Below are 23107 nucleotides of genomic sequence, written 5' to 3'. Positions count from 1 at the left end.
TGCCATTCTTTGTGTGGATATATTATAGGTATATATGTAATACACACCCACAAAATAAAGTGCAAGGTTCAATTATGTGTTTTTACAGGGTCACTAGGGGAGGAGGATTGCTGAAGATCACAAATGTTGCATTTCTCTCAGAGGGAGAAGGACCAAGAGGCCTGAAAAGAAATTGGAGGCAGACCAATGCTTAAAATACACTTAGGATCCCAAATACCTTCACATCAGCCCTGGGGTCACCTTGATCTAGGGGCAGCTTCTTAAAGCCACTGGGAACTTCTGCTAAGACTTGAGTGGCAATGATTTGAAAACAAGATTGGCTCTAGGGTCCTCGGGTTTGGGCAGCCCAGCTAAAAACATTCTTCAGGACCTGAAAAGGTCCCAGAAAGGATACCACCACCCCCACCCCACCCTCAAAGGCTCCTGTCCCTCGCAGAAAAAAAATTTATTTTGTATTAATAGGCAGAAAGAAATGTGAGGCCGTGTACTTCAGGGACTCAGTCAGTCCCTTTTTCCATCTCCATCACATCTGTGTCCCCCCCAGAGTTTCCACACAGCACAGACCAGCCAGAAAATGCTTCATTCACAAGCTGTCATTTCACTCAGAGCAAGGCAAATGTTTTTAAACAGGGAAATTTATGAACACATCTAAACTAACTATAACTCTGCTACTGAAAGACTTTTCTCACAGACTGCCATGCAGCACGTACATTCCCACGTCACAGATGATGTCTTGAGTGACAGGCGATTCCAGCAGCTTGGCCAAAACTTGAAATGAATGTAAGAGAGTATCAGACTCGTAGAAATGATCTGCACAGCCATAACCACTGAAAGGGAGAAAAAATAAATAAACCTTAGATCCACAGCATACACCACACTTCACGCTTCTCAACCAGTCTGAGTACAGGTACTGAGCTCTAAGTTGAGCTGTGAAATATGGGGGTTTTAACATCCCACTCCATGATCTTAAGGGGGGAGGGCCAAAGCAAGGGCATAGATAGAGCCTCCTGAAAACCAGATCTGCACTGGATGTATTTTTCTGCTACATTTTCATCATATAAATAAATTCTATAATGCAGTGTTCTTGGGTTACCTTATAAAAAGCTACAGAAATAATTATGCTATCTGTGTATATCATGTGCTTTCCCTATCGATACCTTAAATCAATGGATTCTTTGCTGCAGTGTTTCCACTGCATACCAATGAACTGCTCAGTGTAAACTCCAAGATAGGCTTCTCCTGTGTTATTCTCTGACCAACCACCTGGGGGCACTACTTGGGCAGCTGTTGCCATCACTAATGGGAAAGGGGAACATTACAGACACAAAAAGTGTTTGCTACAAGCTTGATGAAAAAGAATTTCCAAGCTCACCTGGATAGGTTGCCTATAATGTTACACCTTATGGCCTCCAGAGGAAAACTCTTTTTGATACGATGCAAATACTATGGTGTCAGCAGTACATTTGAGAGACCGAGATCACACACCATATTCCTTGGCTTAGGAATGAGGTTCATTCATGTCATAGCAAAAACTAACCTATTTGGAGCAATTGCCCCTGAGGAAAACCAGAGCATGAAATAAGCCAAATCAGAATTAAATGTGTACACACGAGTTTTGCTTCATTGTATAGCCACTAGTATCTGTATTTCTCTGCTCATAAAACATCTCCTGAAATACTGTAAAGCTGTGTACAGCATAACACCGATTCCCAAACTTTTATCCAATATGGTCCCATTTTAACACTTAAGAATTTATGCCACAGCGGAGGATGATAAAATAGCAGATCTCTCCATTCATCTCATCTCATCTTCCTCATCCACATCCTCCCCCTCCCCCCCCCCCCCCCCCCCCCCCCCCCACTTATCAGCAGAAGTGGCAGCTGTCAGCATGCACTCACAGATTCTACTACCCTCAGGTTTCCAATCTAACAGGAAGTACACATGGGAGGAAGGAGCAGGGCCTATGTATGTCCATTGACTGTTATTATTGGACATACTGTAGGTCACAGAGAGAGGGAGAGCAGCCCTGTTTCTGTGACTCCATCCACTGATTACATTAACCCATTGGGGAACTGCTGGTATAAACAAAAGCAAAAAGCAAAAACAAGATATTTGCAATCAATTAAACTCTGGAATTCGTTGCCAGAGAATGTGGTAAAGGCGGTTAGCTTAGCGGAGTTTTAAAAAGGTTTGGACGGCTTCCTAAAGGAAAAGTCCATAGACCGTTATTAAATGGACTTGGGGAAAATCCACTATTTCTGGGATAAGCAGTGTAAAATGTTTTGTACTTTTTGGGATCTTGCCAGGTATTTGTGACCTGGATTGGCCACTGTTGGAAACAGGATGCTGGGCTCGATGGATCTTTGGTCTTTCCCAGTATGGCAATACTTATGTACTTAACCTCAAATCATAAGAACCATCAACCCAAAGTGGTTATGGGAAGGCGAGATCAAACAGTCAGGCCTTACTCTATTTAGTCTTAACAGTCCCCAGGAAGCATGAGAAGTGGGCCAGTTGTTCCAGCACAGATGGACGTAGGCAGCATAGACGTGAATACAATTTTCATATTTCTGTTCTAAGTTCTAGTCCATTCATCACTAGAAATGATCATATCTATGATCTATTGTGTAAATTACCCGACTTCCTTTTTTATGTTAAGCCCTGTCATTTCAGTGACCTGCATGCATTTTCATACAATGAATGCCCCCTCCAAAAAAAAAATTTCTTATTCATCTTGAACAGATTGTAAGATCTGTCAAGCACAGACTGTCTCCTATCTGTGTACAGCAATGCATAAATCTAGTAGCACTATAAAAATACAAAAATATATTTTTCCCCACAAACTAAAATTTAAGACACATTCTTACCAGATTTCAAGCTCAGGTCCAAGTCGGTATCTTGCGCCCTTTGTTCTTGCTAGTTCAATACCTAAAAACATGAATTAAATCAGCCTCTCAAGTAAAGCACATTCCATTCCAAAGAAAGGTCCATCTAGAACATGACTGAAAGCTAAAAGGGGGAGACTCAGCAGTTATACAAAGAAATCAGAGAAAGAAGAGAACCCCAGAAAGCCTGGAAAAAGTTCCGAAGATCCTTGGAGATGAGAGGAAAGCTTTGGAGACTGGGCAGGCTAGCATCCTGCATCAGGAAAGAACAAATTAGTTGAGCTTCGAATTCCTAATTTGCAGACACTTTTCTTGTTTTTACATAGCAGAGGAAAAAAAAAAAGACAGGAAAATTGCACAAGGGATAAAGATAATGGACCTCTCTTTTGGTAGACTACCACATCACACCAGTGCAACATTTATTTATTAGGATTTTATTTACTGTATTTTTGAAGAAATTCACTCAAGGCTGTGTACAGCAAGAATAAATCACACATAAGCAATAGATAGTAGTACAAATATTCAAACAACAATACAAAGTATGGCATAGTATGCTACATTACAATGCCAACACAATACACAATAAAACATTTTAATAGACAGCACAGAGTTAAGCAAGATGGAGCATATAGCTAGATAAGATAGAGTAACAGGAGTAAAAAAAACAAGGAGTCTTTTACTAAGGTGCGCTCACATTTTTTAGTGCGCGCTAAAATTCTGGGTGCACTAAGCGTTAGAGACACTCATAGGAATGCATTGGCGTCTCTAATGTTTAGCACGCCCACAATTTTAGCGTGCGCTAAAAACGTGTGTCTTAGAAAGAGACCCTCTAAGAGACTAGTTAAAGAGTTGCAAATGAGGTCAGAAAGGTGCTTGAACATTATCTTGGCTAGGGCAGGAGTGGATAGACATGTCCTTCTATACTATGTGCAGCCGGTGACATTTACTTGTTAATTTTATCCTACCAAAGGGCAATACTTCTAATCAGCCTACCGCTCCTCTGGCTAGCAAGGGCTGGGGTATCCCGAGATGACACTCATAGCCTCAGGAGACAAGGAAAATAGTTGAAAATGTCACAGGAAACCACTCAAAATGCACAAAGTATCAGACCTAAAATTAACTCTTGTATTCTCTCCTCCACAGCCACTGCTGATGTCTGGACTATGTGTGTGCGCAAGGGGTGGGGAGAAAAAGGTAAATGAATTGGAAGCAGCTCATGGCAGGTCTGGTAAGAGTTAAGATCTTTATCCAAGGCCATAGTGAGCTGTTTGCGAGCAGTGCATCCGCACAGGGGGTTCCAAAATTGTGTCCCATCCATTGCCTTCCTGCTTGGCTGTGACGCAGTGCGCTGGATAGTTCTAGGGGACGTGTCATACAGGGCGCATTTCTGGCTCGGTATATTAAAAGCAGGAAGCCGGCAAAAGAATCGGTTGGGCCGCTGGATGACCGAGGGGTAAAAGGGGCGATCAAGGAAGACAAAGACGTAGCAGAGAGACTGAATGAATTCTTTGCTTCGGTCTTCACCGAGAAAGATTTGGGTGGGATACCAGTGTCGGAAATGGTATTTCAAGCGGACGAGTCGGAGAAACTTACTGACTTCACGGTAAACCTGGAGGACGTAATGGGGCAGTTCGGCAAACTGAAGAGTAGCAAATCTCCTGGACCGGATGGTATTCATCCTAGAGTACTGATAGAACTGAAAAACGAGCTTGCGGAGCTACTGCTAGTGATATGCAACTTATCCTTAAAATCGAGCATGGTACCGGAAGATTGGAGGGTGGCCAATGTAACGCCCATTTTTAAAAAAGGCTCATGGGGAGATCCGGGAAATTATAGACCGGTGAGTCTGACGTCGGTGCCGGGGAAAATGGTAGAGGCTATTATCAAAAACAAAATTACAGAGCACATCCGAGGACATGGATTACTGAGACCAAGTCAGCATGGCTTTTGTGTGGGGAAATCTTGCCTGACCAATTTACTTCAATTCTTTGAAGGAGTGAACAAACATGTGGACAAAGGGGAGTCGGTTGATATTGTGTATCTGGATTTTCAAAAGTCGTTTGACAAGGTACCTCATGAAAGGCTACAGAGGAAATTGGAGGGTCATGGGATAGGAGGAAATGTCCTATTGTGGATTAAAAACTGGTTGAAGGATAGGAAACAGAGAGTGGGGTTAAATAGGCAGTATTCACAATGGAGAAGGGTAGTTAGTGGGGTTCCTCAGGGGTCCGTGCTAGGACCGCTGCTTTTTAATATATTTATAAATGATTTAGAGATGGGAGTAACTAGCGAGGTAATTAAATTTGCTGATGACACAAAGTTATTCAAAGTCGTTAAATCGCGACAGGATTGTGAAAAATTACAAGAGGACCTTACGAGACTGGGCGGCTAAATGGCAGATGATGTTTAATGTGAGCAAGTGCAAGGTGATGCATGTGGGAAAAAAGAACCCGAATTATAGCTACGTCATGCAAGGTTCCACGTTAGGAGTTACGGACCAAGAAAGGGATCTGGGTGTCGTCGTCGATAACACACTGAAACCTTCTGCTCAGTGTGCTGCTGCGGCTAAGAAAGCGAATAGAATGTTGGGTATTATCAGGAAAGGTATGGAAAACAGGTGTGAGGATGTTATAATGCCGTTGTATCGCTCCATGGTGCGACCGCACCTTGAGCATTGTGTTCAATTCTGGTCGCCGCATCTCAAGAAAGATATAGTAGAATTGGAAAAGGTGCAGCGAAGGGCGACTAAAATGATAGCGGGGATGGGACGACTTCCCTATGAAGAAAGACTAAGGAGGCTAGGGCTATACAGCTTGGAGAAGAGACGGCTGAGGGGAGACATGATAGAGGTATATAAAATAATGAGTGGAGTGGAACAGGTGGATGTGAAGCGTCTGTTCACACTTTCCAAAAATACTAGGACTAGGGGGCATGCGATGAAACTACAGTGTAGTAAATTTAAAACAAATCAGAGAAACTTTTTCTTCACCAAACGTGTAAATAAACTCTGGAATTCGTTGCCGGAGAAAGTGGTGAAGGCAGTTAGCTTAGCAGAGTTTAAAAAGGGGTTGGACGGTTTCCTAAAGGACAAGTCCATAAACCGCTACTAAACGGACTTGGAAAACTCCAAAATTCCAGGAATAACATGTATAGAATGTTTGTACGTTTGGGAAGCTTGCCAGGTGCCCTTGGCCTGGATTGGCCGCTGTCGTGGACAGGATGCTGGGCTCGATGGACCCTTGGTCTTTTCCCAGTATGGCATTACTTATGTCCTGAAAAAATCCCTCTCTTTCACACACACACCATTACCTAACCAGAACAGAACCAGGAGCATATGGATAGTATGAAACTTTATTTTTATTTATTTCATTTATTTATTGGGATTTATTAACTGCCTTTATGAAGAGATTCACCCAAGGTGGTGTACAGCAGGTACAGTTTAACATAAAAAAAACTTACAATTTTGTTAATAGCATAACAATAGCAAAATAACCAAGAATAAACTAAATACAATAAGGGGGCCTTTTACTAAAGCTTAACTCTTTATTTGCAGCAGAGCCCATAGGAATAAAATGGGCTCTGCTGCAGATAACTCAAGCTAAGCTTTAGTAAAATGTCCCCCTACTAAGGTAAACTTGAAAACAATATATTGAAACCTAATAACAGAATAATATCAAAAATATACACGTTTAACAGCACTGGAATTCAAATACCAGAGATATAATACAATGTTAGCATAATACTAATGATACACCTAATAAGCATGCATTAGATTAGAACATTCAACTAACAGATATGATGCTAATGATTTTCTACAACAGGGCTTACCACATAGTTTGTATGTCTATGAACTTGGGCTGGGTCACAATTTATATATCCAATACTTATATTCCTCTTTAAACTACAGCCTTGAGTTCTTTAATCTTATTTGTTTTGTAATTCTGTATTGCAATCTTATTTGATCCACTCTGAACTCAATGGGATAAAGTGGACTATAAGAAATGGAATTAAGGCAGATCACAATTAAACAATCATTATCCAAACAGAAAATCATTTCAATACATTAACTTAAATCCTTTTGAAGCAAATAGGTTTTCAGTATTGTCTAATGCGTGCTTGGCCTCCATATGAATTACGTGATTCAGGGATAATAGCAAAAGTCTTACTGCCATTAAATCCAATCTTTTTACAGTAATAGATCAAAAATGCCAATGAGAAAAGCAAACTATAAAGAATATCATAGCTGAATTCCGACCATTCATGTTGTTACAAAACTCAAGGAGCAGCCTAATGGTAAGAGACCAGGAGGCACATTGTCAAAGCACTTAGACTTACAAAATTCTAAGTCCCACTTTAGATGTTTTGCAAAAAAATGTCCAAAATCTGAAAAGGAAAAAGAAGTTCATTTTCAAAAAAGAAAAATGTGTATCTTTTGTTTTCGAAAATACTGTTTGTAACAAGGTTTTGTGCTTTGAACATTTTGTTTTTTGGTCCATTAAAAAAAAAAAAAAAGTCCAAGTGAAAAACATAAAATCAATCCACTGGGATGTAGGAGGGGCCAGAATTTTTAGTAGACTGGTCTACCAGACATCCCAGGACATAAATGGGGCACCCTGGGGGGGGGGGGGGGACTGCAGTGTACTTCAAAAACATGCTCCCAGGTACACATCTCACCGTTGCTCCCTTATTTTGTCTGCTGAGCCCCCCAAAACCCACTGCCCACAACTACACCACTACAATAGCCCTTATGAGTGAAGGGGGCACCTATATGCAAGTACAGAGGGTGTCTGGTGAGTTTTGGAGGGCTCACAGTTTCCCCCACAAATGTGACATGTAGAGTGAGATAGGGACCAGAGTCCCCCAAGCCATGGTGCACTGCACTGACCACTACACTACTCCAGGAACCTGGCTCTAACATCTGAGGCGGTCATAGAGGCTGCTAAATCATATTTGTATTCACATTTCTGGGGGGTGAGAGGGGGTCATTGACCACTGGGGAGGTATTAGGGGGTTCCCTCCAGTGGTCTTCTGGTCATTTAGTTACCCTTTTGTGCCTTATTCGTTATAAAAACAGGTCTAGCTCAAAATGTCTTAGTTTTAGTTCTGGACACTTTTGTTCCATTATGGCTGAAAAACGTCCAAGTGTTAGGAACGACCAGATCCTTAACATGCTCCTGACACACCCCCTTGTGATTTGAACGCAGTTCTGACAGATTTCATAGAAAAACATCCAAAAATTGGTTTTGAAAATACCAATTTGGAAGTTTATGTGAGAAAAATGTCCAAATGCAGATTTATGCCACTTTTTGGATGTTTTTCTCTTTTGAAAATGAGCTCCATAGTAACCTATGGAACTTTGTAAGTCTAAATGCTTCGAAAATAAGCCCCCAGGGAAACAAGGGTTCAATACCTTTGATGCTTCTTGTGACCTTGGGCCAGTCACACACATACTCCACAGTTATGAGCTGGAGAAATAAGTGTAGTACAGTGCTTTCCAATCATTTTGTGACTGTGACTGTATAATTGCAGCCAAACAAAATTGTGTGACCCCCCCCCCCCCCCCCCCCCCCGGAGATGCAGAATAATGATGCACCTAAGGAGTGCCCAACTAGACTGTGACCCCATTTGGCTGCGTGCCACGGTTCAAATCTCACAGCTGCTTGTTGTGACTGTTGGCAAACCGTTTCACTCTCTATTGCCTCAGGTATAAAATTAGGGGCCTATTATGCAAAGGGGTTTAAACAGACAGGAGAGGGTCCTCCTGCTTAAACGCTAATCAGGGGGCCAGGAGAGAATGTTAATTAGCACTTTTCTAGGTAGTGCTAGTAGTGTAGCTACGTAGGACCACAGCGGCCTGGCCCCCCCCCCCCCCCCCCCCAAATTTCCTCTGGGCCCCTGGTTTTGCTGGCGGGAGTCCCCAACCCCCACCAGCTGAAGCCTTCTCCAGCGCCGACGCATTGCCTCCCCTGCTCTGCCTTCCCCTCACATCCTGCACACTCCTTTTAGTGAAACTGAGCATGCTCAATTTCACTAAAAGGAGAGTGCAGGACATGAGGAAAAGACAGAGCAGGGCAGGCAATGCGGCGGCACCGGGCCTGGAGACCAGTGCTGGACAAGGCTTCAGAAGGTGGGGGTTGAGGACCCCCACCAGCCAAGATATTTGCTGCAGCAGCAGGGGGGGGGGGGAGCGGCAGCAGCGGGGCAGCAGAATAAAATGTGCCCACCCCATCTCAGGCTCTGGCTCCCTCCCACCACGAGGTCTGGCTATGCCCCTGGGCAGTGCCACTGAATACCCCTCTGAAGGCTACCACACTGTCCAGTTCATGCAAGGGCGGCTCAGGGGCAGAGTAGGCAGATAGAGGGCACCAGGCACATTCAATGCCAATGCCCACATACCTAACAGGGCAGACTGAAATTCACAAAAAGCAATCTTACCTTTGCCTGGTTAGGTATACGAGTACTACAACTGAATATCAGCCGGCACTTGCATAACTTCCAGGTCTGCAGATGACCTGGATGTTCAATGATGGTGTCTGGAGATAGCCCGAGATCAAATACAGGGGTCTAATTCAGCCAGTGGTTATTAGCATCTTTAAAACCACAGACCACTGTATGCTGAATATTGCCTAGTAAAGGGCTTTTACCACCGTATATCCATGGTGAAACTACGTAGTAAATAGGCCCTTTTAGATTATAAGTCTTCTGAGGACAGAAACGTAACTTCATTTGAGCTAAATCCAAGTAAGCAAACACACTGCATTGGAATAATTCCGAAGGAAATTAATTTGTTTAGGTTAAGGTGCATGAAACTCATTGACTACAGAATCAGTTTTACATTAACTATTATTGAGGTGGATTGGGGAAAGCCATTGCTTATCCTTGGGTATCAGCAGCATGGACTGTTACTATTAGGGATCCTGCTAGGTATCTGCGACCTGGACTGACCACAGCTGGAAACAGGCTTCTGGGTCTGATGGATACTTGGGCTGACCCAGTAGGCAGTTCTCAAATACCAACTAGAGAATGACACGGGGAGAAAGTTTGTCCCGTCTCATCCCCACGGGTTCTGTCTCTGTCCCCACCCCATCCCCACAGTTTCTGTCCCCGTCCCCATCTCCAAAACTCTTGAACAATCATGATGTTATATTTAAATCTTTTTATTAAATTATAAAAACGAATACGTACAATTGTTGTGTATAAATTACAAATAGAAAACAATAATAACAGTGAGCAGCTATAGATAACCCTCCTCACCACCACCCTCTACCCTTCCAACCCCAACGATAGCTGATTTTTACGACTCCAAGGCAGTCAATAGAAAGAGAATAAAATAAAACAAAGAAAAGAAAATATGATTGAACGCTAATCAAAAAATGTATTTAGTCCAATAAAAAAGGTATCATAATTATTTTCTTTTCTATGTTTTATTTTATTCTATTTCTATTGACTGCCTTTAGAAGAGGCCTAACACGGCTACCCAAGGAATTTTAATCCACCCTGTTAAAATGTCCAGGGGGTACAAAATACAACCTGTTCTGTATGCCTGAGGGGAGAAATATGCCCTATGAAGCACTGTTATGATTTTTTAATCTTTTGAATGAATAAGTCATTAACAATCTCAGGATTCAGTCTAGCGCTTCTGTATTCCACAGTCCTTCCTGCAATAGAACATGTCTTCTTAGAACATGTGCTGGTAGCTGGATTTACAGGATCCCCCATGCAAATTTTGCTAGTTGTGGTCAGCATGTTTGCTTTGTTTTTTCACAAAAAAATAATAATATCGTTGTCTACATCATTCAAACATAAATAACAATCCAGTTCATTAACAAGTTTCAAAGTAGAAAATGACATGGGGACAAAGTTTGTCCCCCCACCCCGTGGGTTCTGTTCTCGTCCCCATACCCACAGTTACTGCAGGTCCCCGTGTCATTCTCTAACAGCTGTAGCAGTCCACGTCGGGACCGGAAACAGCTGTTCTCAGGCTATTACTTACTTTGTAAAATTCTTCCCAGGTTTCCCTCAAAGTCCAGCGCCCACTGGTTCAGCGCACACGTGGCTACTGTCACCTTCCGACCCATGTTGGGTGCTCAGCTGCCAGAGGAAGGAAGAAGGCAAACTCTTCAATCAAAACCTTCAAACCCTGTTATATGAAAGGCGGATGTCCCGGATTCTTCCGAAGGACTACCTTCGGGAGCTCAGCTACACCCGTGCACTGCCCTGCGCCGGCCTCCTGCAGCCAGCAGTATAACGGATACTGCTGTGCTGTGAACGGGATGGGGGAAGAATGAGCAGCAGATTTCCAAACAATAAAAAAAAATGAAACAAACCCGACTGCAACCACCAACACCGCCAGGCTCACATGCTAGTCTAGATCACAGGGAGCGGAAGTAGTCGTGTCCAGCGAACCCTGGGAGTTGTAGTCTAGAGGGGACAGGGCTAGCGACTGTAGGAAATGTAGTGTGCCCGCGCTCGGGAGTCGGGGGCGGAGCGGCGGAAGTGTCAATAAACCGAAGAAAACAGTACAGTGTGAAAGCAAAAGCACTCGTTTGATGAGCTTTCGGTAACCAACTGAATTCAGTCCTAATCAGTGCTTTTTTTGTAGAAAAAAAGGTGCCGGTACTCATTATGGGCGGGGTCACCACATATGGCTCCACCCTATGATAGCCACACCCACATTAACCACACCCCCTATACCAGCCATGGCGCATATAAACAGACATCATTTAAAATATTATAGTACTATAGGAGAAAAAAATAACGTGATTTTTTTTCATGATAAATAATCTCTGTAAGCTCTTACAGCTCCAGTATACCCAGTGCAAAATAAGACAGCCAATGTAAATTCACAAATTGGACATATTACAACCACTAAAATGAAAATAAAATGATTTTTTTCTACCTTTGTTGTCTGGTGACTGTTTTTCTTTCCATATTGGTCCCAGTCTGTGATTCTGCTTTCCTTTGTTTTCGCTTAACTCTTCTGTGCCATTTGTCATTTTTGTCTCCTTTTTCTTTGCTTTCTTCAATATTTTTCAGGCTCTCTCTCTGTCCAGATTTAATTCATTCTTACTATCCATTCTTTAATTTCCTTCATCTACCTGTGGCTTTTCATCTTTTCCTCACCCTTGTTCTCCCCATGCCCCTTCCTCTTATTCTCCAGTCTTTCTCTATTCCCCTTTTCCATCCAGCAGCTCTGCTTTCTCTCCCCATCCTTCCAGTGTCTCCCCTATTTCTTTCTGCATTCTTCCATCCAGCGTCTTCCCTCTTTCTCTCCTTATCCTTACGTTTTCCCTCTCTCTCTCCCCATCCTTCCATCTGTTTTTCCCCCTCTCTCTCCCCATCCTTTCATCTGTTTTCCCTCTCTCTCCCCATCCTTCCATCTGTTTTTCCCTCTCTCCCCAATCCTTCCATCTGTGTTTTCCCTCTCTCTCCCCATCTTTCCCTCTGTTGGTTTCCCTCTCTCTCCCCAATCCTTCCCTCTGTTGGTTTCCCTTCTTTCTTTCTCTCCCCAATCCTTCCCTCTGTTGGTTTCCCTCTTTCCCTCTCTCCCCAATCCTTCCCTCTGTTAGTTTCCCTCTTTCTCTCTCTCCCCAATCCTTCCCTCTGTTGGTTTCCCTCTTTCTCTCTCTCCCCAATCTTTCCCTCTGTTGGTTTCCCTTTTTCCCTCTCTCCCCAATCCTTCCCTCTGTTGGTTTCCCTCTTTCTCTCTCTCCCCAATCTTTCCCTCTGTTGGTTTCCCTCTTTCCCTCTCTCCCCAATCCTTCCCTCTGTTGGTTTCCCTCTTTCTCTCTCTCCCCAATCCTTCCCTCTGTTGGTTTCCCTCTTTCCCTCTCTCCCCAATCCTTCCCTCTGTTGGTTTCCCTCTTTCTCTCCCCAATCGTTCCCCCCCCCCCCCCCCCGCGACACTCCGGGCGAGTCCTGCACTTAGTTTTTTTTTTTTAAGACTCAGAACGTGCGAACGATGCAGCCGGCAGCGATTGAAAGAGGCTGTCTGGGCTGGCGTCTGCGTCGGAGCTTCCCTCACCCTCTGCGAGTCCCGCAAAACAGGAAGTTGTAACAACGAAGGCGGGACTCGCAGAGGGTGAGGGAAGCTCCGACGCAGACGCCAGCCCAGACAGCCTCTTTCAATCGCTGCCGGCTGCACCATTCGCACGTTCTGAGTCTTAAAAAAAAACAAAACTAAGTGCAGGACTCGCCCGGAGTGTCGCGGGGGGGGGGGGCAAAAAAAGGTGCCAGTACGCCGTACCGTTGCGTACCAGCACAAAAAAAGCACTGGTCCTAATCAATAGAGGAGCCAACGTTTTTTTAATTACTAGTGGAGCCCAGCCCGTTTCCTCAACAATGAAACGGGGCCTAGAAAGGCTCTCGTAAGCGATTTTTTTGTCTCTCCCCTCCCCTCCCCTCCATGTCCAGCGATTCTTCCCTCCCCTCCATATCCAGCGATTCTCCTCTTCCCTGCCCTCCCATCCGTGTCCGGCGATTCTTTTCTCTGTTGTCCTCTCCTCCCAGGGCCGCCGAGAGGGGGGACAAAATTCCCCGGGCCCGAGCCTCCAAGGGGGGCCTGGCACCACAGTCCCACCCGCCCTCCGTCGTCAACCGTCTGCCACCTAGCTGGGCCTGCTTTGAAATGACAGCGCCTCTCACCTCCATGTTAAAGCGCAGCAGGGCAGCAGATAACCTCCCTTCGGGCCTCCCTGTGTCCCACCCTTGTCTGATGTAACTTCCGCGAGGGCAGGACACAGGGAGGGAAGGAGGCCTGAAGGGAAGCGATCTGCTGCCCTGCTGCCTGCAGCGCTTTCACACGGAGGTGAGAGGCGCAGTGATTTCAATGCCAGGGGTCCGGCCCGGTGGCGGACGGAAGGGGGCGGGTGGAGGGGGAGCAGCAACCTCGGGGGGAGGGGCGGGGCGGCCTTGCCCCGGGCCCGGCCCAGTCTCTCAGCGGCCCTGTCTCTTCCCATCCCATCCATGTCCATCGATTCTATTCTGCTCTGCCCGCCCTTCGATGTGCTGCAATGCTCTCTTCCTTCATTTTTTTGGCTGGCCTGGCAGGCTTCCCTTCCGTTGGTAACATCCTGACGTCAGCTCGCCTCCAGCGTTACCTTACCTCTCACTGTTCCGCCCTCTAACGTCATTACAGCCAGACAGCGATGGAACGTTGGAGGTGCAAATTATTATATAGGATTGGGGGGGGGGGGCTAAATCCAAAGGAAATTACCTCTCCCTATGGACACAGTCAAGGAATTCGTTCAATATTGGGATGCTCAAGCATCCACAGCACCCACATAGCTGGCTGCTATCCAACAATCTATTCAAATAGGGCATTGAAGAGCCACCTTCAATATTTCTTCTGAGTTATTGACCCAATCTTTCCATATATTCAAGAGGACTGTCACCTCACTACCTTATTGAAAATGCCTGTTTAAATGACTGATGTGAATGGGGGGTGGGGGAAGCACCTTTGAGTTTCTTATATTAATAGGATGGGATCTGAATTTTCATATCAAGGGCCCTCTTTAGTAAGCATTTTCCCTCAGAGATAAAATGAGAGAAATCTTTTAGTAAATAAGACCCAAAGCAAAGAATATTCAAATAACAGTACTAATACAGGATATTATGCTCCTTATACTACTACTACTATTTAACACTTCTAAAGCGCTACTAGGGTTATGCAGTGCTGTACAGTTTAACAAAGAAGGACAGTCCCTGCTCAAAGGAGCTTACAATCTAATGGACAAAATGTGCAGTCAAACAAATTGGGGCAGTCTAGATTTCCTGAATAGAGGTATAATGGTTAGGTGCCGAAGGCGACATTGAAGAGGTGGGCTTTGAGCAAGGATTTGAAGATGGGCAGGGAGGGGGCTTGGCGTATGGGCTTATAATGACTTATAATGTCAATACATACTAAAACATCTTAATAGACAACATAGGGTGTAAAAATATAACATAAACAGGAGTTAGAAAATAAGGACGCTAAGATTAAATCAGAAAAGGTACATGGAAATTATCTCATGGATAAGCATGTCAGTGTTAGTCCTTGTGTGTGTGACTATCAAATTAGTTGCTTCTTCCATCAAAGGCTTGGAAGAAGAGCAAAGCTTTTGCCTGCTTCCTTAAGTAAAGATAGTTTTGTATTAAATTAAGCCTTTCTGGGAATATGTTCTTGAGTATGAAGGCAACTCCAGAGAAGGATTGCTAAATGGGTATCACATTGCATGTCTTCCTTTGGTATGTTTGGGGATTGTCCTTGAGAGGACCTTAGTGACCTTGGAGATGCATACAGAGAGATCTTGTTCTTCTAGTACTCAGGCCTATTTCCTATTTGGGACTTTAAGATCAGACTCAAGAGTTTTAAATGTAACTCTATATTGTACTGGTAACTAATGATGTTTTTGCAGAAATAGCATGATATGATCACTTCACGTCACTTCCTTCTGTCAGTCATGCTGCAACATTCTGAATCAATTAGAGCTGGTGCAAACTCTTTGTAGTCAGACCAATGTAGAGTGCATTGCAGTAATCCAGCCTTGTCATTGACTACCTGACCTCTTGACTGGTACCATAAAAATCCCAAAGTTTGGTAACCACAGGATTGACAACTGATGTGTGAGTTATGGGAAGATTTATTGTCCTTACAGACTTTTATAAGAAAGAAAGATTATATAAGTGTCATTCATATTGATTTTAAAAAATGCATGTCATACATTTTCTTTTATTCATTTTTCAACTTGGAAAGCAACCAATCTGTCACAGGCCATAGCTTTGCCTCAGTGAGAATAGAGAAGGTGAAAGGGGCTGGTCAATTACCCTGTCTACCCTATGAAAAAGGCCCCTGTCCATAACCTATGGAATAATCACTGAGTCTGTAATGTATTCAGCTGTGTATCTCATGCATAATCCTACTGATTATTTTCAGCAGAAGGGATCCAGGCAACTGGGAAAAGGTACCATTAAGAACTGCTGGATTTGTCCAAAGGACTCCAACTCACCATTGCCAGAGACAGGATGCTAGGCTCAATAGATCATTAGTCTGACTCACTATGACACTTTTTTTGTATTTATCTCATACCTTCCCAGTAGAAGTTCAAGACCAGCTACATTCAGGTGGAGAAGGTATATATGTTTTTATGCTGAACACCCAACTGGATGTGGGTCAGGACAGGTCTGCTCATCAGTGTCATACATAAAATTAGGTAAAACCAGTACTGGCACAGCACATACCATACGACATGGAGTCAGCTATTAACCCTAAAAGATGGTGATTTTGTCAATGCACAGTGTGTTTTGTTATTGTTCCAGATCTTTTGATAGTGCTCCAAGGGCACCATTTACAACAAGGGCCACAACTACAGGTTTTCTCCTGAGTTGATCTGTCTCAGTCTTCAAGTCTTGATATTTTATGATCTTCTCCAACTATCTGTCTTCAACATGGCTGCCTGGTGGTATCACCACATCTATGATCCACTGCTCCTTTTCTATGATCCACTCCTCCTTTTCATTCACAGTGATATCAGGTGTATTGTATTATTATTATTTTGCTGCTGTTCTTAATGATAGAAAGTCAAGTTGTCTTCTTTGTGTTTGTCTTCACTATTTCTCTTTCATCCAGATCTAACATAGCTGGAATCAAGATAGCAAGGGCTAGCACCCTTGGGTGTTGGCATGTCAAGGTTCCCTTTTATTGGCTTTGAAGTTAATGTTTAAATGCTAAAGTGGTAAAACTGTTTCATTCAGTCCTTTCTCAAAGAATGCCTCTATTATTAAATAAATAAAGAATCTGAAACAAATATTATTTACAGAAGGTGTTATCTGAAAACATTATTAATGAGACCACTGCTTGCTTTCATAAGCATCATAGAGGGAGTGTTATTCATCATTCAGCAGTAATACATGAAAGACATACTATCCAGCTTATAATCGAAAGTAATTGCCGGCTATTTCCCGACACAAATCGGGATATGGCCGGCGATTTCGCAAAAGCGGCGAAAAGCGTATAATGGAAAGCTACATTTGTGATAGCTTCGCCGCTTTCCCTTCGCCTCGCCGGCAAAAGTTCAAAGGGGCGTGTTGGCGGCGAAGCGAAGGCGGGACATGGGCAGGCTTGGGCGTGGCTACCAGATGGCCGGCTTTCGCGGATAATGGAAAAATAAAACCCGGCGATAAGCAGTATTTCGCCGGGTTTACTTGGTCCTTTTATTTTCACGACCAAGCCTCAAAAAGGTGCCCCAACTGACCAGATGACCACCGGAGGGAATGGGGGATGACCTCCCCTTACTCCCCCAGTGGTCGCCAACCCCCTCCCACACTAAAATTATTAAAATACAAAACTTGTTTGCCAGCCTGTATGCCAGCCTCAAATGTCATACCCAGCACCCAGACAGCAGTATGCAGGTCCCTGGAACAGTTATTGTTGGTTGCAGTGGACTGCAGAAAGGCAGAGCCAGGCCCATCCCCCCCCCCTACCTGTTCCACTTGTGGTGGGTAATGTTGAGCCCTCCCAAACCCCCCAAAACCCACTGTACCCACATGTAAGTGCCCCCCTTCAGCCCTTAGGGCTAGGGTAATGGTGCACACTTGTGGGCAGTGGGTTTTGGGGGGGATTTGGGGGACTCAGCACACAAGGGAAGAGTGCTATGCACCTGGAAGCTAATTTGGTTGTTTATAAAAGATGTTTGAAGTGCCCCCTAGGGTGCCCGGTTGGTGTCCTGGCATGTGAGGGGGACCATTGCACTACAAATGCTGGCTCCTCCCATGGCCAAATGCCTTGGATTTCGCCGGGTTTGAGATCGCCGGCAGTTTTTTCCATTATTGCGGAAAAACAAAAGTGGCGATCTCAAACCCGGCGAAATCCAAGGCATTTCGCCGGCCCACACCGTATTATCGAAAAAAAAGATGGCCGGCCATCTTTTTTGAAAATACGGTTCCAGCCAGCTGTTGCGCCGCCACCAAAATAGATCGCCGGCGACGTTCGATTATTCCCCTCTATGTGTCTACATTAGTAGAGTTTCACAGGGGCTGGGACAAATGAAAAAGGAGGCATGAGTCTAGGTGGAAACCCTCGAATACTTATAAATGAGGAGTCTTGGTGCCATAGCCCAGTCAAGGCTTATCCGAGGTGGAAGCCCCAAAAAGCAGAAGAAAACTGCTGGGGCAAACAACAACAAAAGAAAAATCAAAAGACTTATTTATTATTCACAAGATAACACTACACTTCTGTCTAGATCATCTGAAATAATAGCTCCATATCTCTCTCCATAATGCAGCTCTTCCTAGCTGTCACATATAGAGGGGCATAATCGAACGGCGCCAGCCAAATAGATGGCCGGCGCCACAAAAAGCAGTCCCAAACCGTATTATCGAAAAAAATGGCCGGCCATCTTTCGTTTCGATAATACGGTTGGGGCCGGCCAAATGTCAAAGATGGCCGGGTTTGAGATGGCCGGCATCGGTTTTCGCCCATAATGGAAACTAATGCCGGCGATCTCAAACCCGGCCAAATCAAAGGCATTTGGTCGTGGGAGGAGCCAGCATTTGTAGTGCACTGGTCCCCCTGACATGCCAAGACACCAACCGGGCACCCTAGGGGGCATGTCTAAAAATTCAAAAATAAAAATAGCTCCCAGGTGCATAGCTCCCTTACCTTGGGTGCTGAGCCCCCCCAAAACCCACTCCCCACAACTCTACACCATTACCATAGCCCTTATGGGTGAAGGGGGGCACCTAGATGTGGGTACAGTGGGTTTTGGGGGGGGGGTTGGAGGGCTCCCATTTACCACCACAAGTGTAACAGGTAGGGGGGGATGGGGCTGGGTCCACCTGCCTGAAGTGCACTGCACCCACTAAAAACTGCTCCAGGGACCTGCATACTGCTGTCAGGGAGCTGGGTATGACATTTCAGGCTGGCATAGAGGCTGGCAAAAAAGGGGTTTTTTCTGGGTGGGAGGGGGTTGGTGACCACTGGGGGAGTAAGGGGAGGTGAGGTGATCTCCGATTTCATCCGGTGGTCATCTGGTCAATTGGGGCACTTTTTTGAGACTTGGTCCTAAAACAAAATGGACCAAGTGAAGCCGGCGAAATGCTTCTCAGAGCCGGCCTTCTTTTTTCCATTATCAGCTGAAGCCGGCCATGTCTTAACAACACCCCCATCCAGCCTCCGTCCCACCTCCCATACCCTTCCGAAACGCCCCCTTTAACTTTGGCTGGCTGTGCGACAGAAAGCAGTTGGAGCCAGCCAAAATCGGCTTTCCATTATACCGATTTAGCTGGCTTCAGGAGATGGACAACTTCTCAACATATGGGGGTATGGTTGTGACGCGAGGATTTAAAGTTCTCAGCATCTTTCAAGAAGCAGCCGTCATTTTGTGAAAAGCCAGGAGAGACAGGTGGTGATGAATTGAAATTGCTGTCTTGGATGTGTCCCGTTAAAATTGTATTTTTCCCCCTGAAACAGCCGAATGATGGTGAAACAGGGAACCCCTGTTGGGATTTAAAATAAATTATCGGGACTCTGATCATATTTCACTGAAGGATTGGCAGGTTAATTGAAAGCTGCATCCAAGATAAGTGCATAATTTAAAACATTTCAGTTATAGTCTCTTCTCATTTCTGTATTGTGGAGAGGCATTTTATGTACATAAAAGAGGAGGGTTTCTTATACATTATTTATTTATTGCATTTGTATCCCACATTTTCCCACCTATTTGCAGGCTCAATGTGGCTTACATAGTTTTGTTATGACATTGTCATTTCAGGATATCAGATACAATTAGTAATGTGCAGGGATTAATTAAGGGAAGAAAGAAGGAAGGAAGTGAATATGGTAAGTGTAGAAGGTGGACTTTCATAACTGGGTGGGTTGGTGATGTGGATTATTGAGGCTATATGTTCTCTTTGTAGGCCTTGTTGAAGAAATATGTCTTCAGAGATTTGCGAAAGTTAGTTATTTCGTCAATTGTTTTCATGTCTGTAGGTAATGCATTCCATAACTGCGTGCTCATGTAGGAGAAGGTAGTGGCATGCACCAGCTTGTATTTTAGACCTTTACAGCTGGGGAAGTGCAGATTGAGAAATTTACGGGATGATCTTGTGGCGTTTCTGGGAGGTATGTCCACAAGGTTTAGCATGTAAGTTGGGGCGTCTGCGTGGATGATTTTGTGTACAATGATTAAAAGGAACCCTCTTTGCAAATGAAGGTATATCTTTCAAATTGGGGTGTCTCTGATTCACACTGAAGTCTTTTTCTCCACTATTTTTTCAGTGAATAATATAATTCAATTCTCCAGATACAGAATAAATTGATGTAGAATTAATTACTATTGGGTGATATCGAGTTCTACAGATTCCCTACATTTTTATTTATTTATTTGTTACATTTATATCCCACATTTCCCCACCTATTTGTAGGCTCAATGTAGCTTACATAGTACCGCAGAGGTGTTACAGACTCCAGTGTAAACAAATACAAAGTGATGTGGTAAGATAAAGTTCATGTGGCACAGCCACACTAGGGAATCATACAACAGAAGAGTTGTGTTATGTCCATTAGTTTTGTTGTGTTGCAGAGATCAGGCATTTATGTTGGATCGGTAGGGTATGCCTTTTTAAACAGGTTAGTTTTTAGAGTTTTTCGGAAGTTTAGGTGGTCGTTCATAGTTTTCAAGGCTTTTGGTAATGCGTTCCACAGTTGTGTGCTTATGTAGGAAAAACTGGACGCGTAAGTTGATTTGTATTTGAGTCCTTTGCAGCTTGGGTAGTGCAGATTTAAGTACGTTTGTGTTGATACGTTCGTGTTGATTCGGATGTGTTTCTAGTTGGTAGGTCGATCAAGTCTGTCATGTATCCCGGAGCTTCATCGTAGATAATTTTGTGAACCAGTGTCCTGTTTCGGTTATTGGTGAGCCCTTAGGTTCCCTGAGGCCCCGCAAGACCTCAGAGGACAGCCGCGCACCCCAAATCTTCACCCGCGGCGACCGCCGTTCACCAAGGGTTGAGCCCCCAGCTGCAGGCGGCCAGCAGGACTGCTGGAACCGCGGGGTGATGGCCGGCCTGGCTGGTAGTCAGCAACACAGTCTCTGAAGGGCAGCTAGAAAGGACGGCTAGCACTGAGGAGGAACACAGTCTCTGCAGACAGCTAGCAAGGACGGCTAGCACTGAAAGGGAACACAGTCTCTGCAGACAGCTAGCAAGGACGGCTAGCACTGAAAGGGAACACAGTCTCTGAAGGTGGCTAGCAAGGACGGCTAGCTTGAAGAGGAACACAGTCTCTGGAGGTGGCTAGCAAGGACAGCTAGCTTGAAGAGGAACACAGTCTCTGAAGGTGGCTAGCAAGGACGGCTAGCTTGAAGAGGAACACAGTCTCTGAAGGTGGCTAGCAAGGACGGCTAGCCTGAAGAGGAACACAGTCTCTGGAGGTGGCTAGCAAGGACGGCTAGCCTGAAGCGGAACACAGTCTCTGAAGGTGGCTAGCAAGGACGGCTAGCCTGAAGAGGAACACAGTCTCTGAAGGTGGCTAGCAAGGACGGCTAGCTTGAAGAGGAACACAGTCTCTGAAGGTGGCTAGCAAGGACGGCTAGCCTGAAGAGGAGCACAGTTTCTGAAAGCTGCTGGCAAGGACGGCCAGCAAGTCAAAGGAACACAGTCTCTGAAGAGTCAAGCTTCCCAGATCCGCTGCATCGGCTTCTGACAAAAAGAACCGGAAGCACTGGACTCCTCCAGTCTGTCCGTTTAAATTTAGTGCCAATCCGCCCCTCCCACGGAGAGAGAGCCAACCACCTGGTCCTGGCAGACAAAAGGAGGCTCGATTGGCCGAACTGCCATGCAGGCGGAGTCCTAGCACCGGTGCACCAATCCGGCGTGAGGGGGCGGAGCTTCCGCGCTGATCCGCCCCTAGCCAGGGCGATGTCGACGCCGGAGCCGCCATCTTGGCCGGCGTGCTTCCTCCTCCGAGGCCGACGTTCGCTCCAGCGGACCGCCGGCCTCGGTCTGACCCGCGGCAGCATCGGCTGCAGCGGAGGTCCATCTCCGCCCCCTGGACGCCGCGTCGCCCGAGGGCCATCGCCTGCCCCAGCGGGGGCACAGGTAGGAGCTGGAGACATGACACCAGAGTGCAGATTTTGAAAGCAATGCGTTCTTTGATTGGGAGCTAGTGTAGCTTTTCACGAAGGGGTTTTGCACTTTCAAATCGCGTTTTTCCGAAGATAAGCCTAGTTGCCGTGTTTTGAGCAGTCTGAAGTTTCTTTAAGGTTTGTGCTTTGCATCCCGCATAAATTCCATTGCAGTAGTCTACATGGCTTAGTACCATTGATTGTATCAGGTTGTGAAATGTTCCCCTCGGGAAGAATTGTTTCATGTGTTTGAGTTTCCACAGAGTGGAACATTTTCTTTGTTGTGGATGTCACTTGGCTCTCTAGTGTTAAGTTGCGGTCTATTGTAACGCTGAGGATTTTCAGGCTGTCTGAGATAGGGAGGGTGTAATCTGGGGTGTTGATAATTGTGGGATTATCTGCGCTGTGTAGGGATGAGAGGATGAGACAGTGTGTTTTTTCTTAGTTTTGTTTTAGTTGAAATGCATTTGCCCAAGAGTCCATGATGTTCAAGCTGATCTTGTTTTCGTTGGTGATTTCTGTCAGTTTAGATTTATAAGGAATGAATATTGTGACATCGTCTGCATAGATGAAAGGGTTAAGGCCTTGGTTGGATAAGGACTTGATTAGTAGGGTCATCATTAGGTTGAAGAGGATCGGTGATAGCGGTGATCCTTGTGGTACTCCACAGTCTGCTTTCCACAGTGATGATATGTTTGAGTTTGATTTTACTTGATATGTTCTTGTGGTTAGGAAATCCTTGATCCAGCTAAGTATGTTTCCACCAATCCCGAACTTATCTAGTAATCTTATTAATATATTATGGTTTACCATGTCGAATGCACTAGACATGTTGAATTGGAGGAGGAGGATGTTTTTGCCTATTGCTATTTCCTGCTTGAATTTGGCTAGGAGAGTGAGTAGTACTGTTTCTGTGCTGTGGAGGGGGCAAAAACCTGACTGTGATTCATGTAATATTGAGAATTTGTTTATATAATCTGTAAGTTGTTTGGCTACCATGCTTTCCATCAGTTTGACAATGGAATGGATGCTACTGGACGGTAATTATTGATTTCATTTGTTGGTGTCTTTTGGTATCGGAGTGAGTAGGATATTGCCATTTTCCTTAGGGAAGAGACCTTG

The 23107-nt window shown here is 44.9% G+C and overlaps 1 protein-coding gene across 1 annotated transcript in view; it reads right to left on the bottom strand.

The window, feature by feature from the left end:
- The window catches only part of NADSYN1 (NAD synthetase 1), a 44921-nt gene extending 33645 nt beyond the window's left edge, over window positions 1-11276 (bottom strand). The window contains 3 exon segments of the mRNA XM_030200731.1: window positions 711-827; window positions 2868-2928; window positions 10879-11276. Coding sequence (XP_030056591.1) covers window positions 711-827; window positions 2868-2928; window positions 10879-10963 — 263 coding nt within the window. The 5' untranslated portion in view covers window positions 10964-11276.
- Between the last annotated feature and the right edge of the window lie 11831 nt (window positions 11277-23107).

This window comes from Microcaecilia unicolor, chromosome 4 (assembly GCF_901765095.1).
Source record: "Microcaecilia unicolor chromosome 4, aMicUni1.1, whole genome shotgun sequence".
NCBI lineage: Eukaryota > Metazoa > Chordata > Amphibia > Gymnophiona > Siphonopidae > Microcaecilia > Microcaecilia unicolor.
This window is presented reverse-complemented; position numbering and strand designations above follow the sequence as displayed.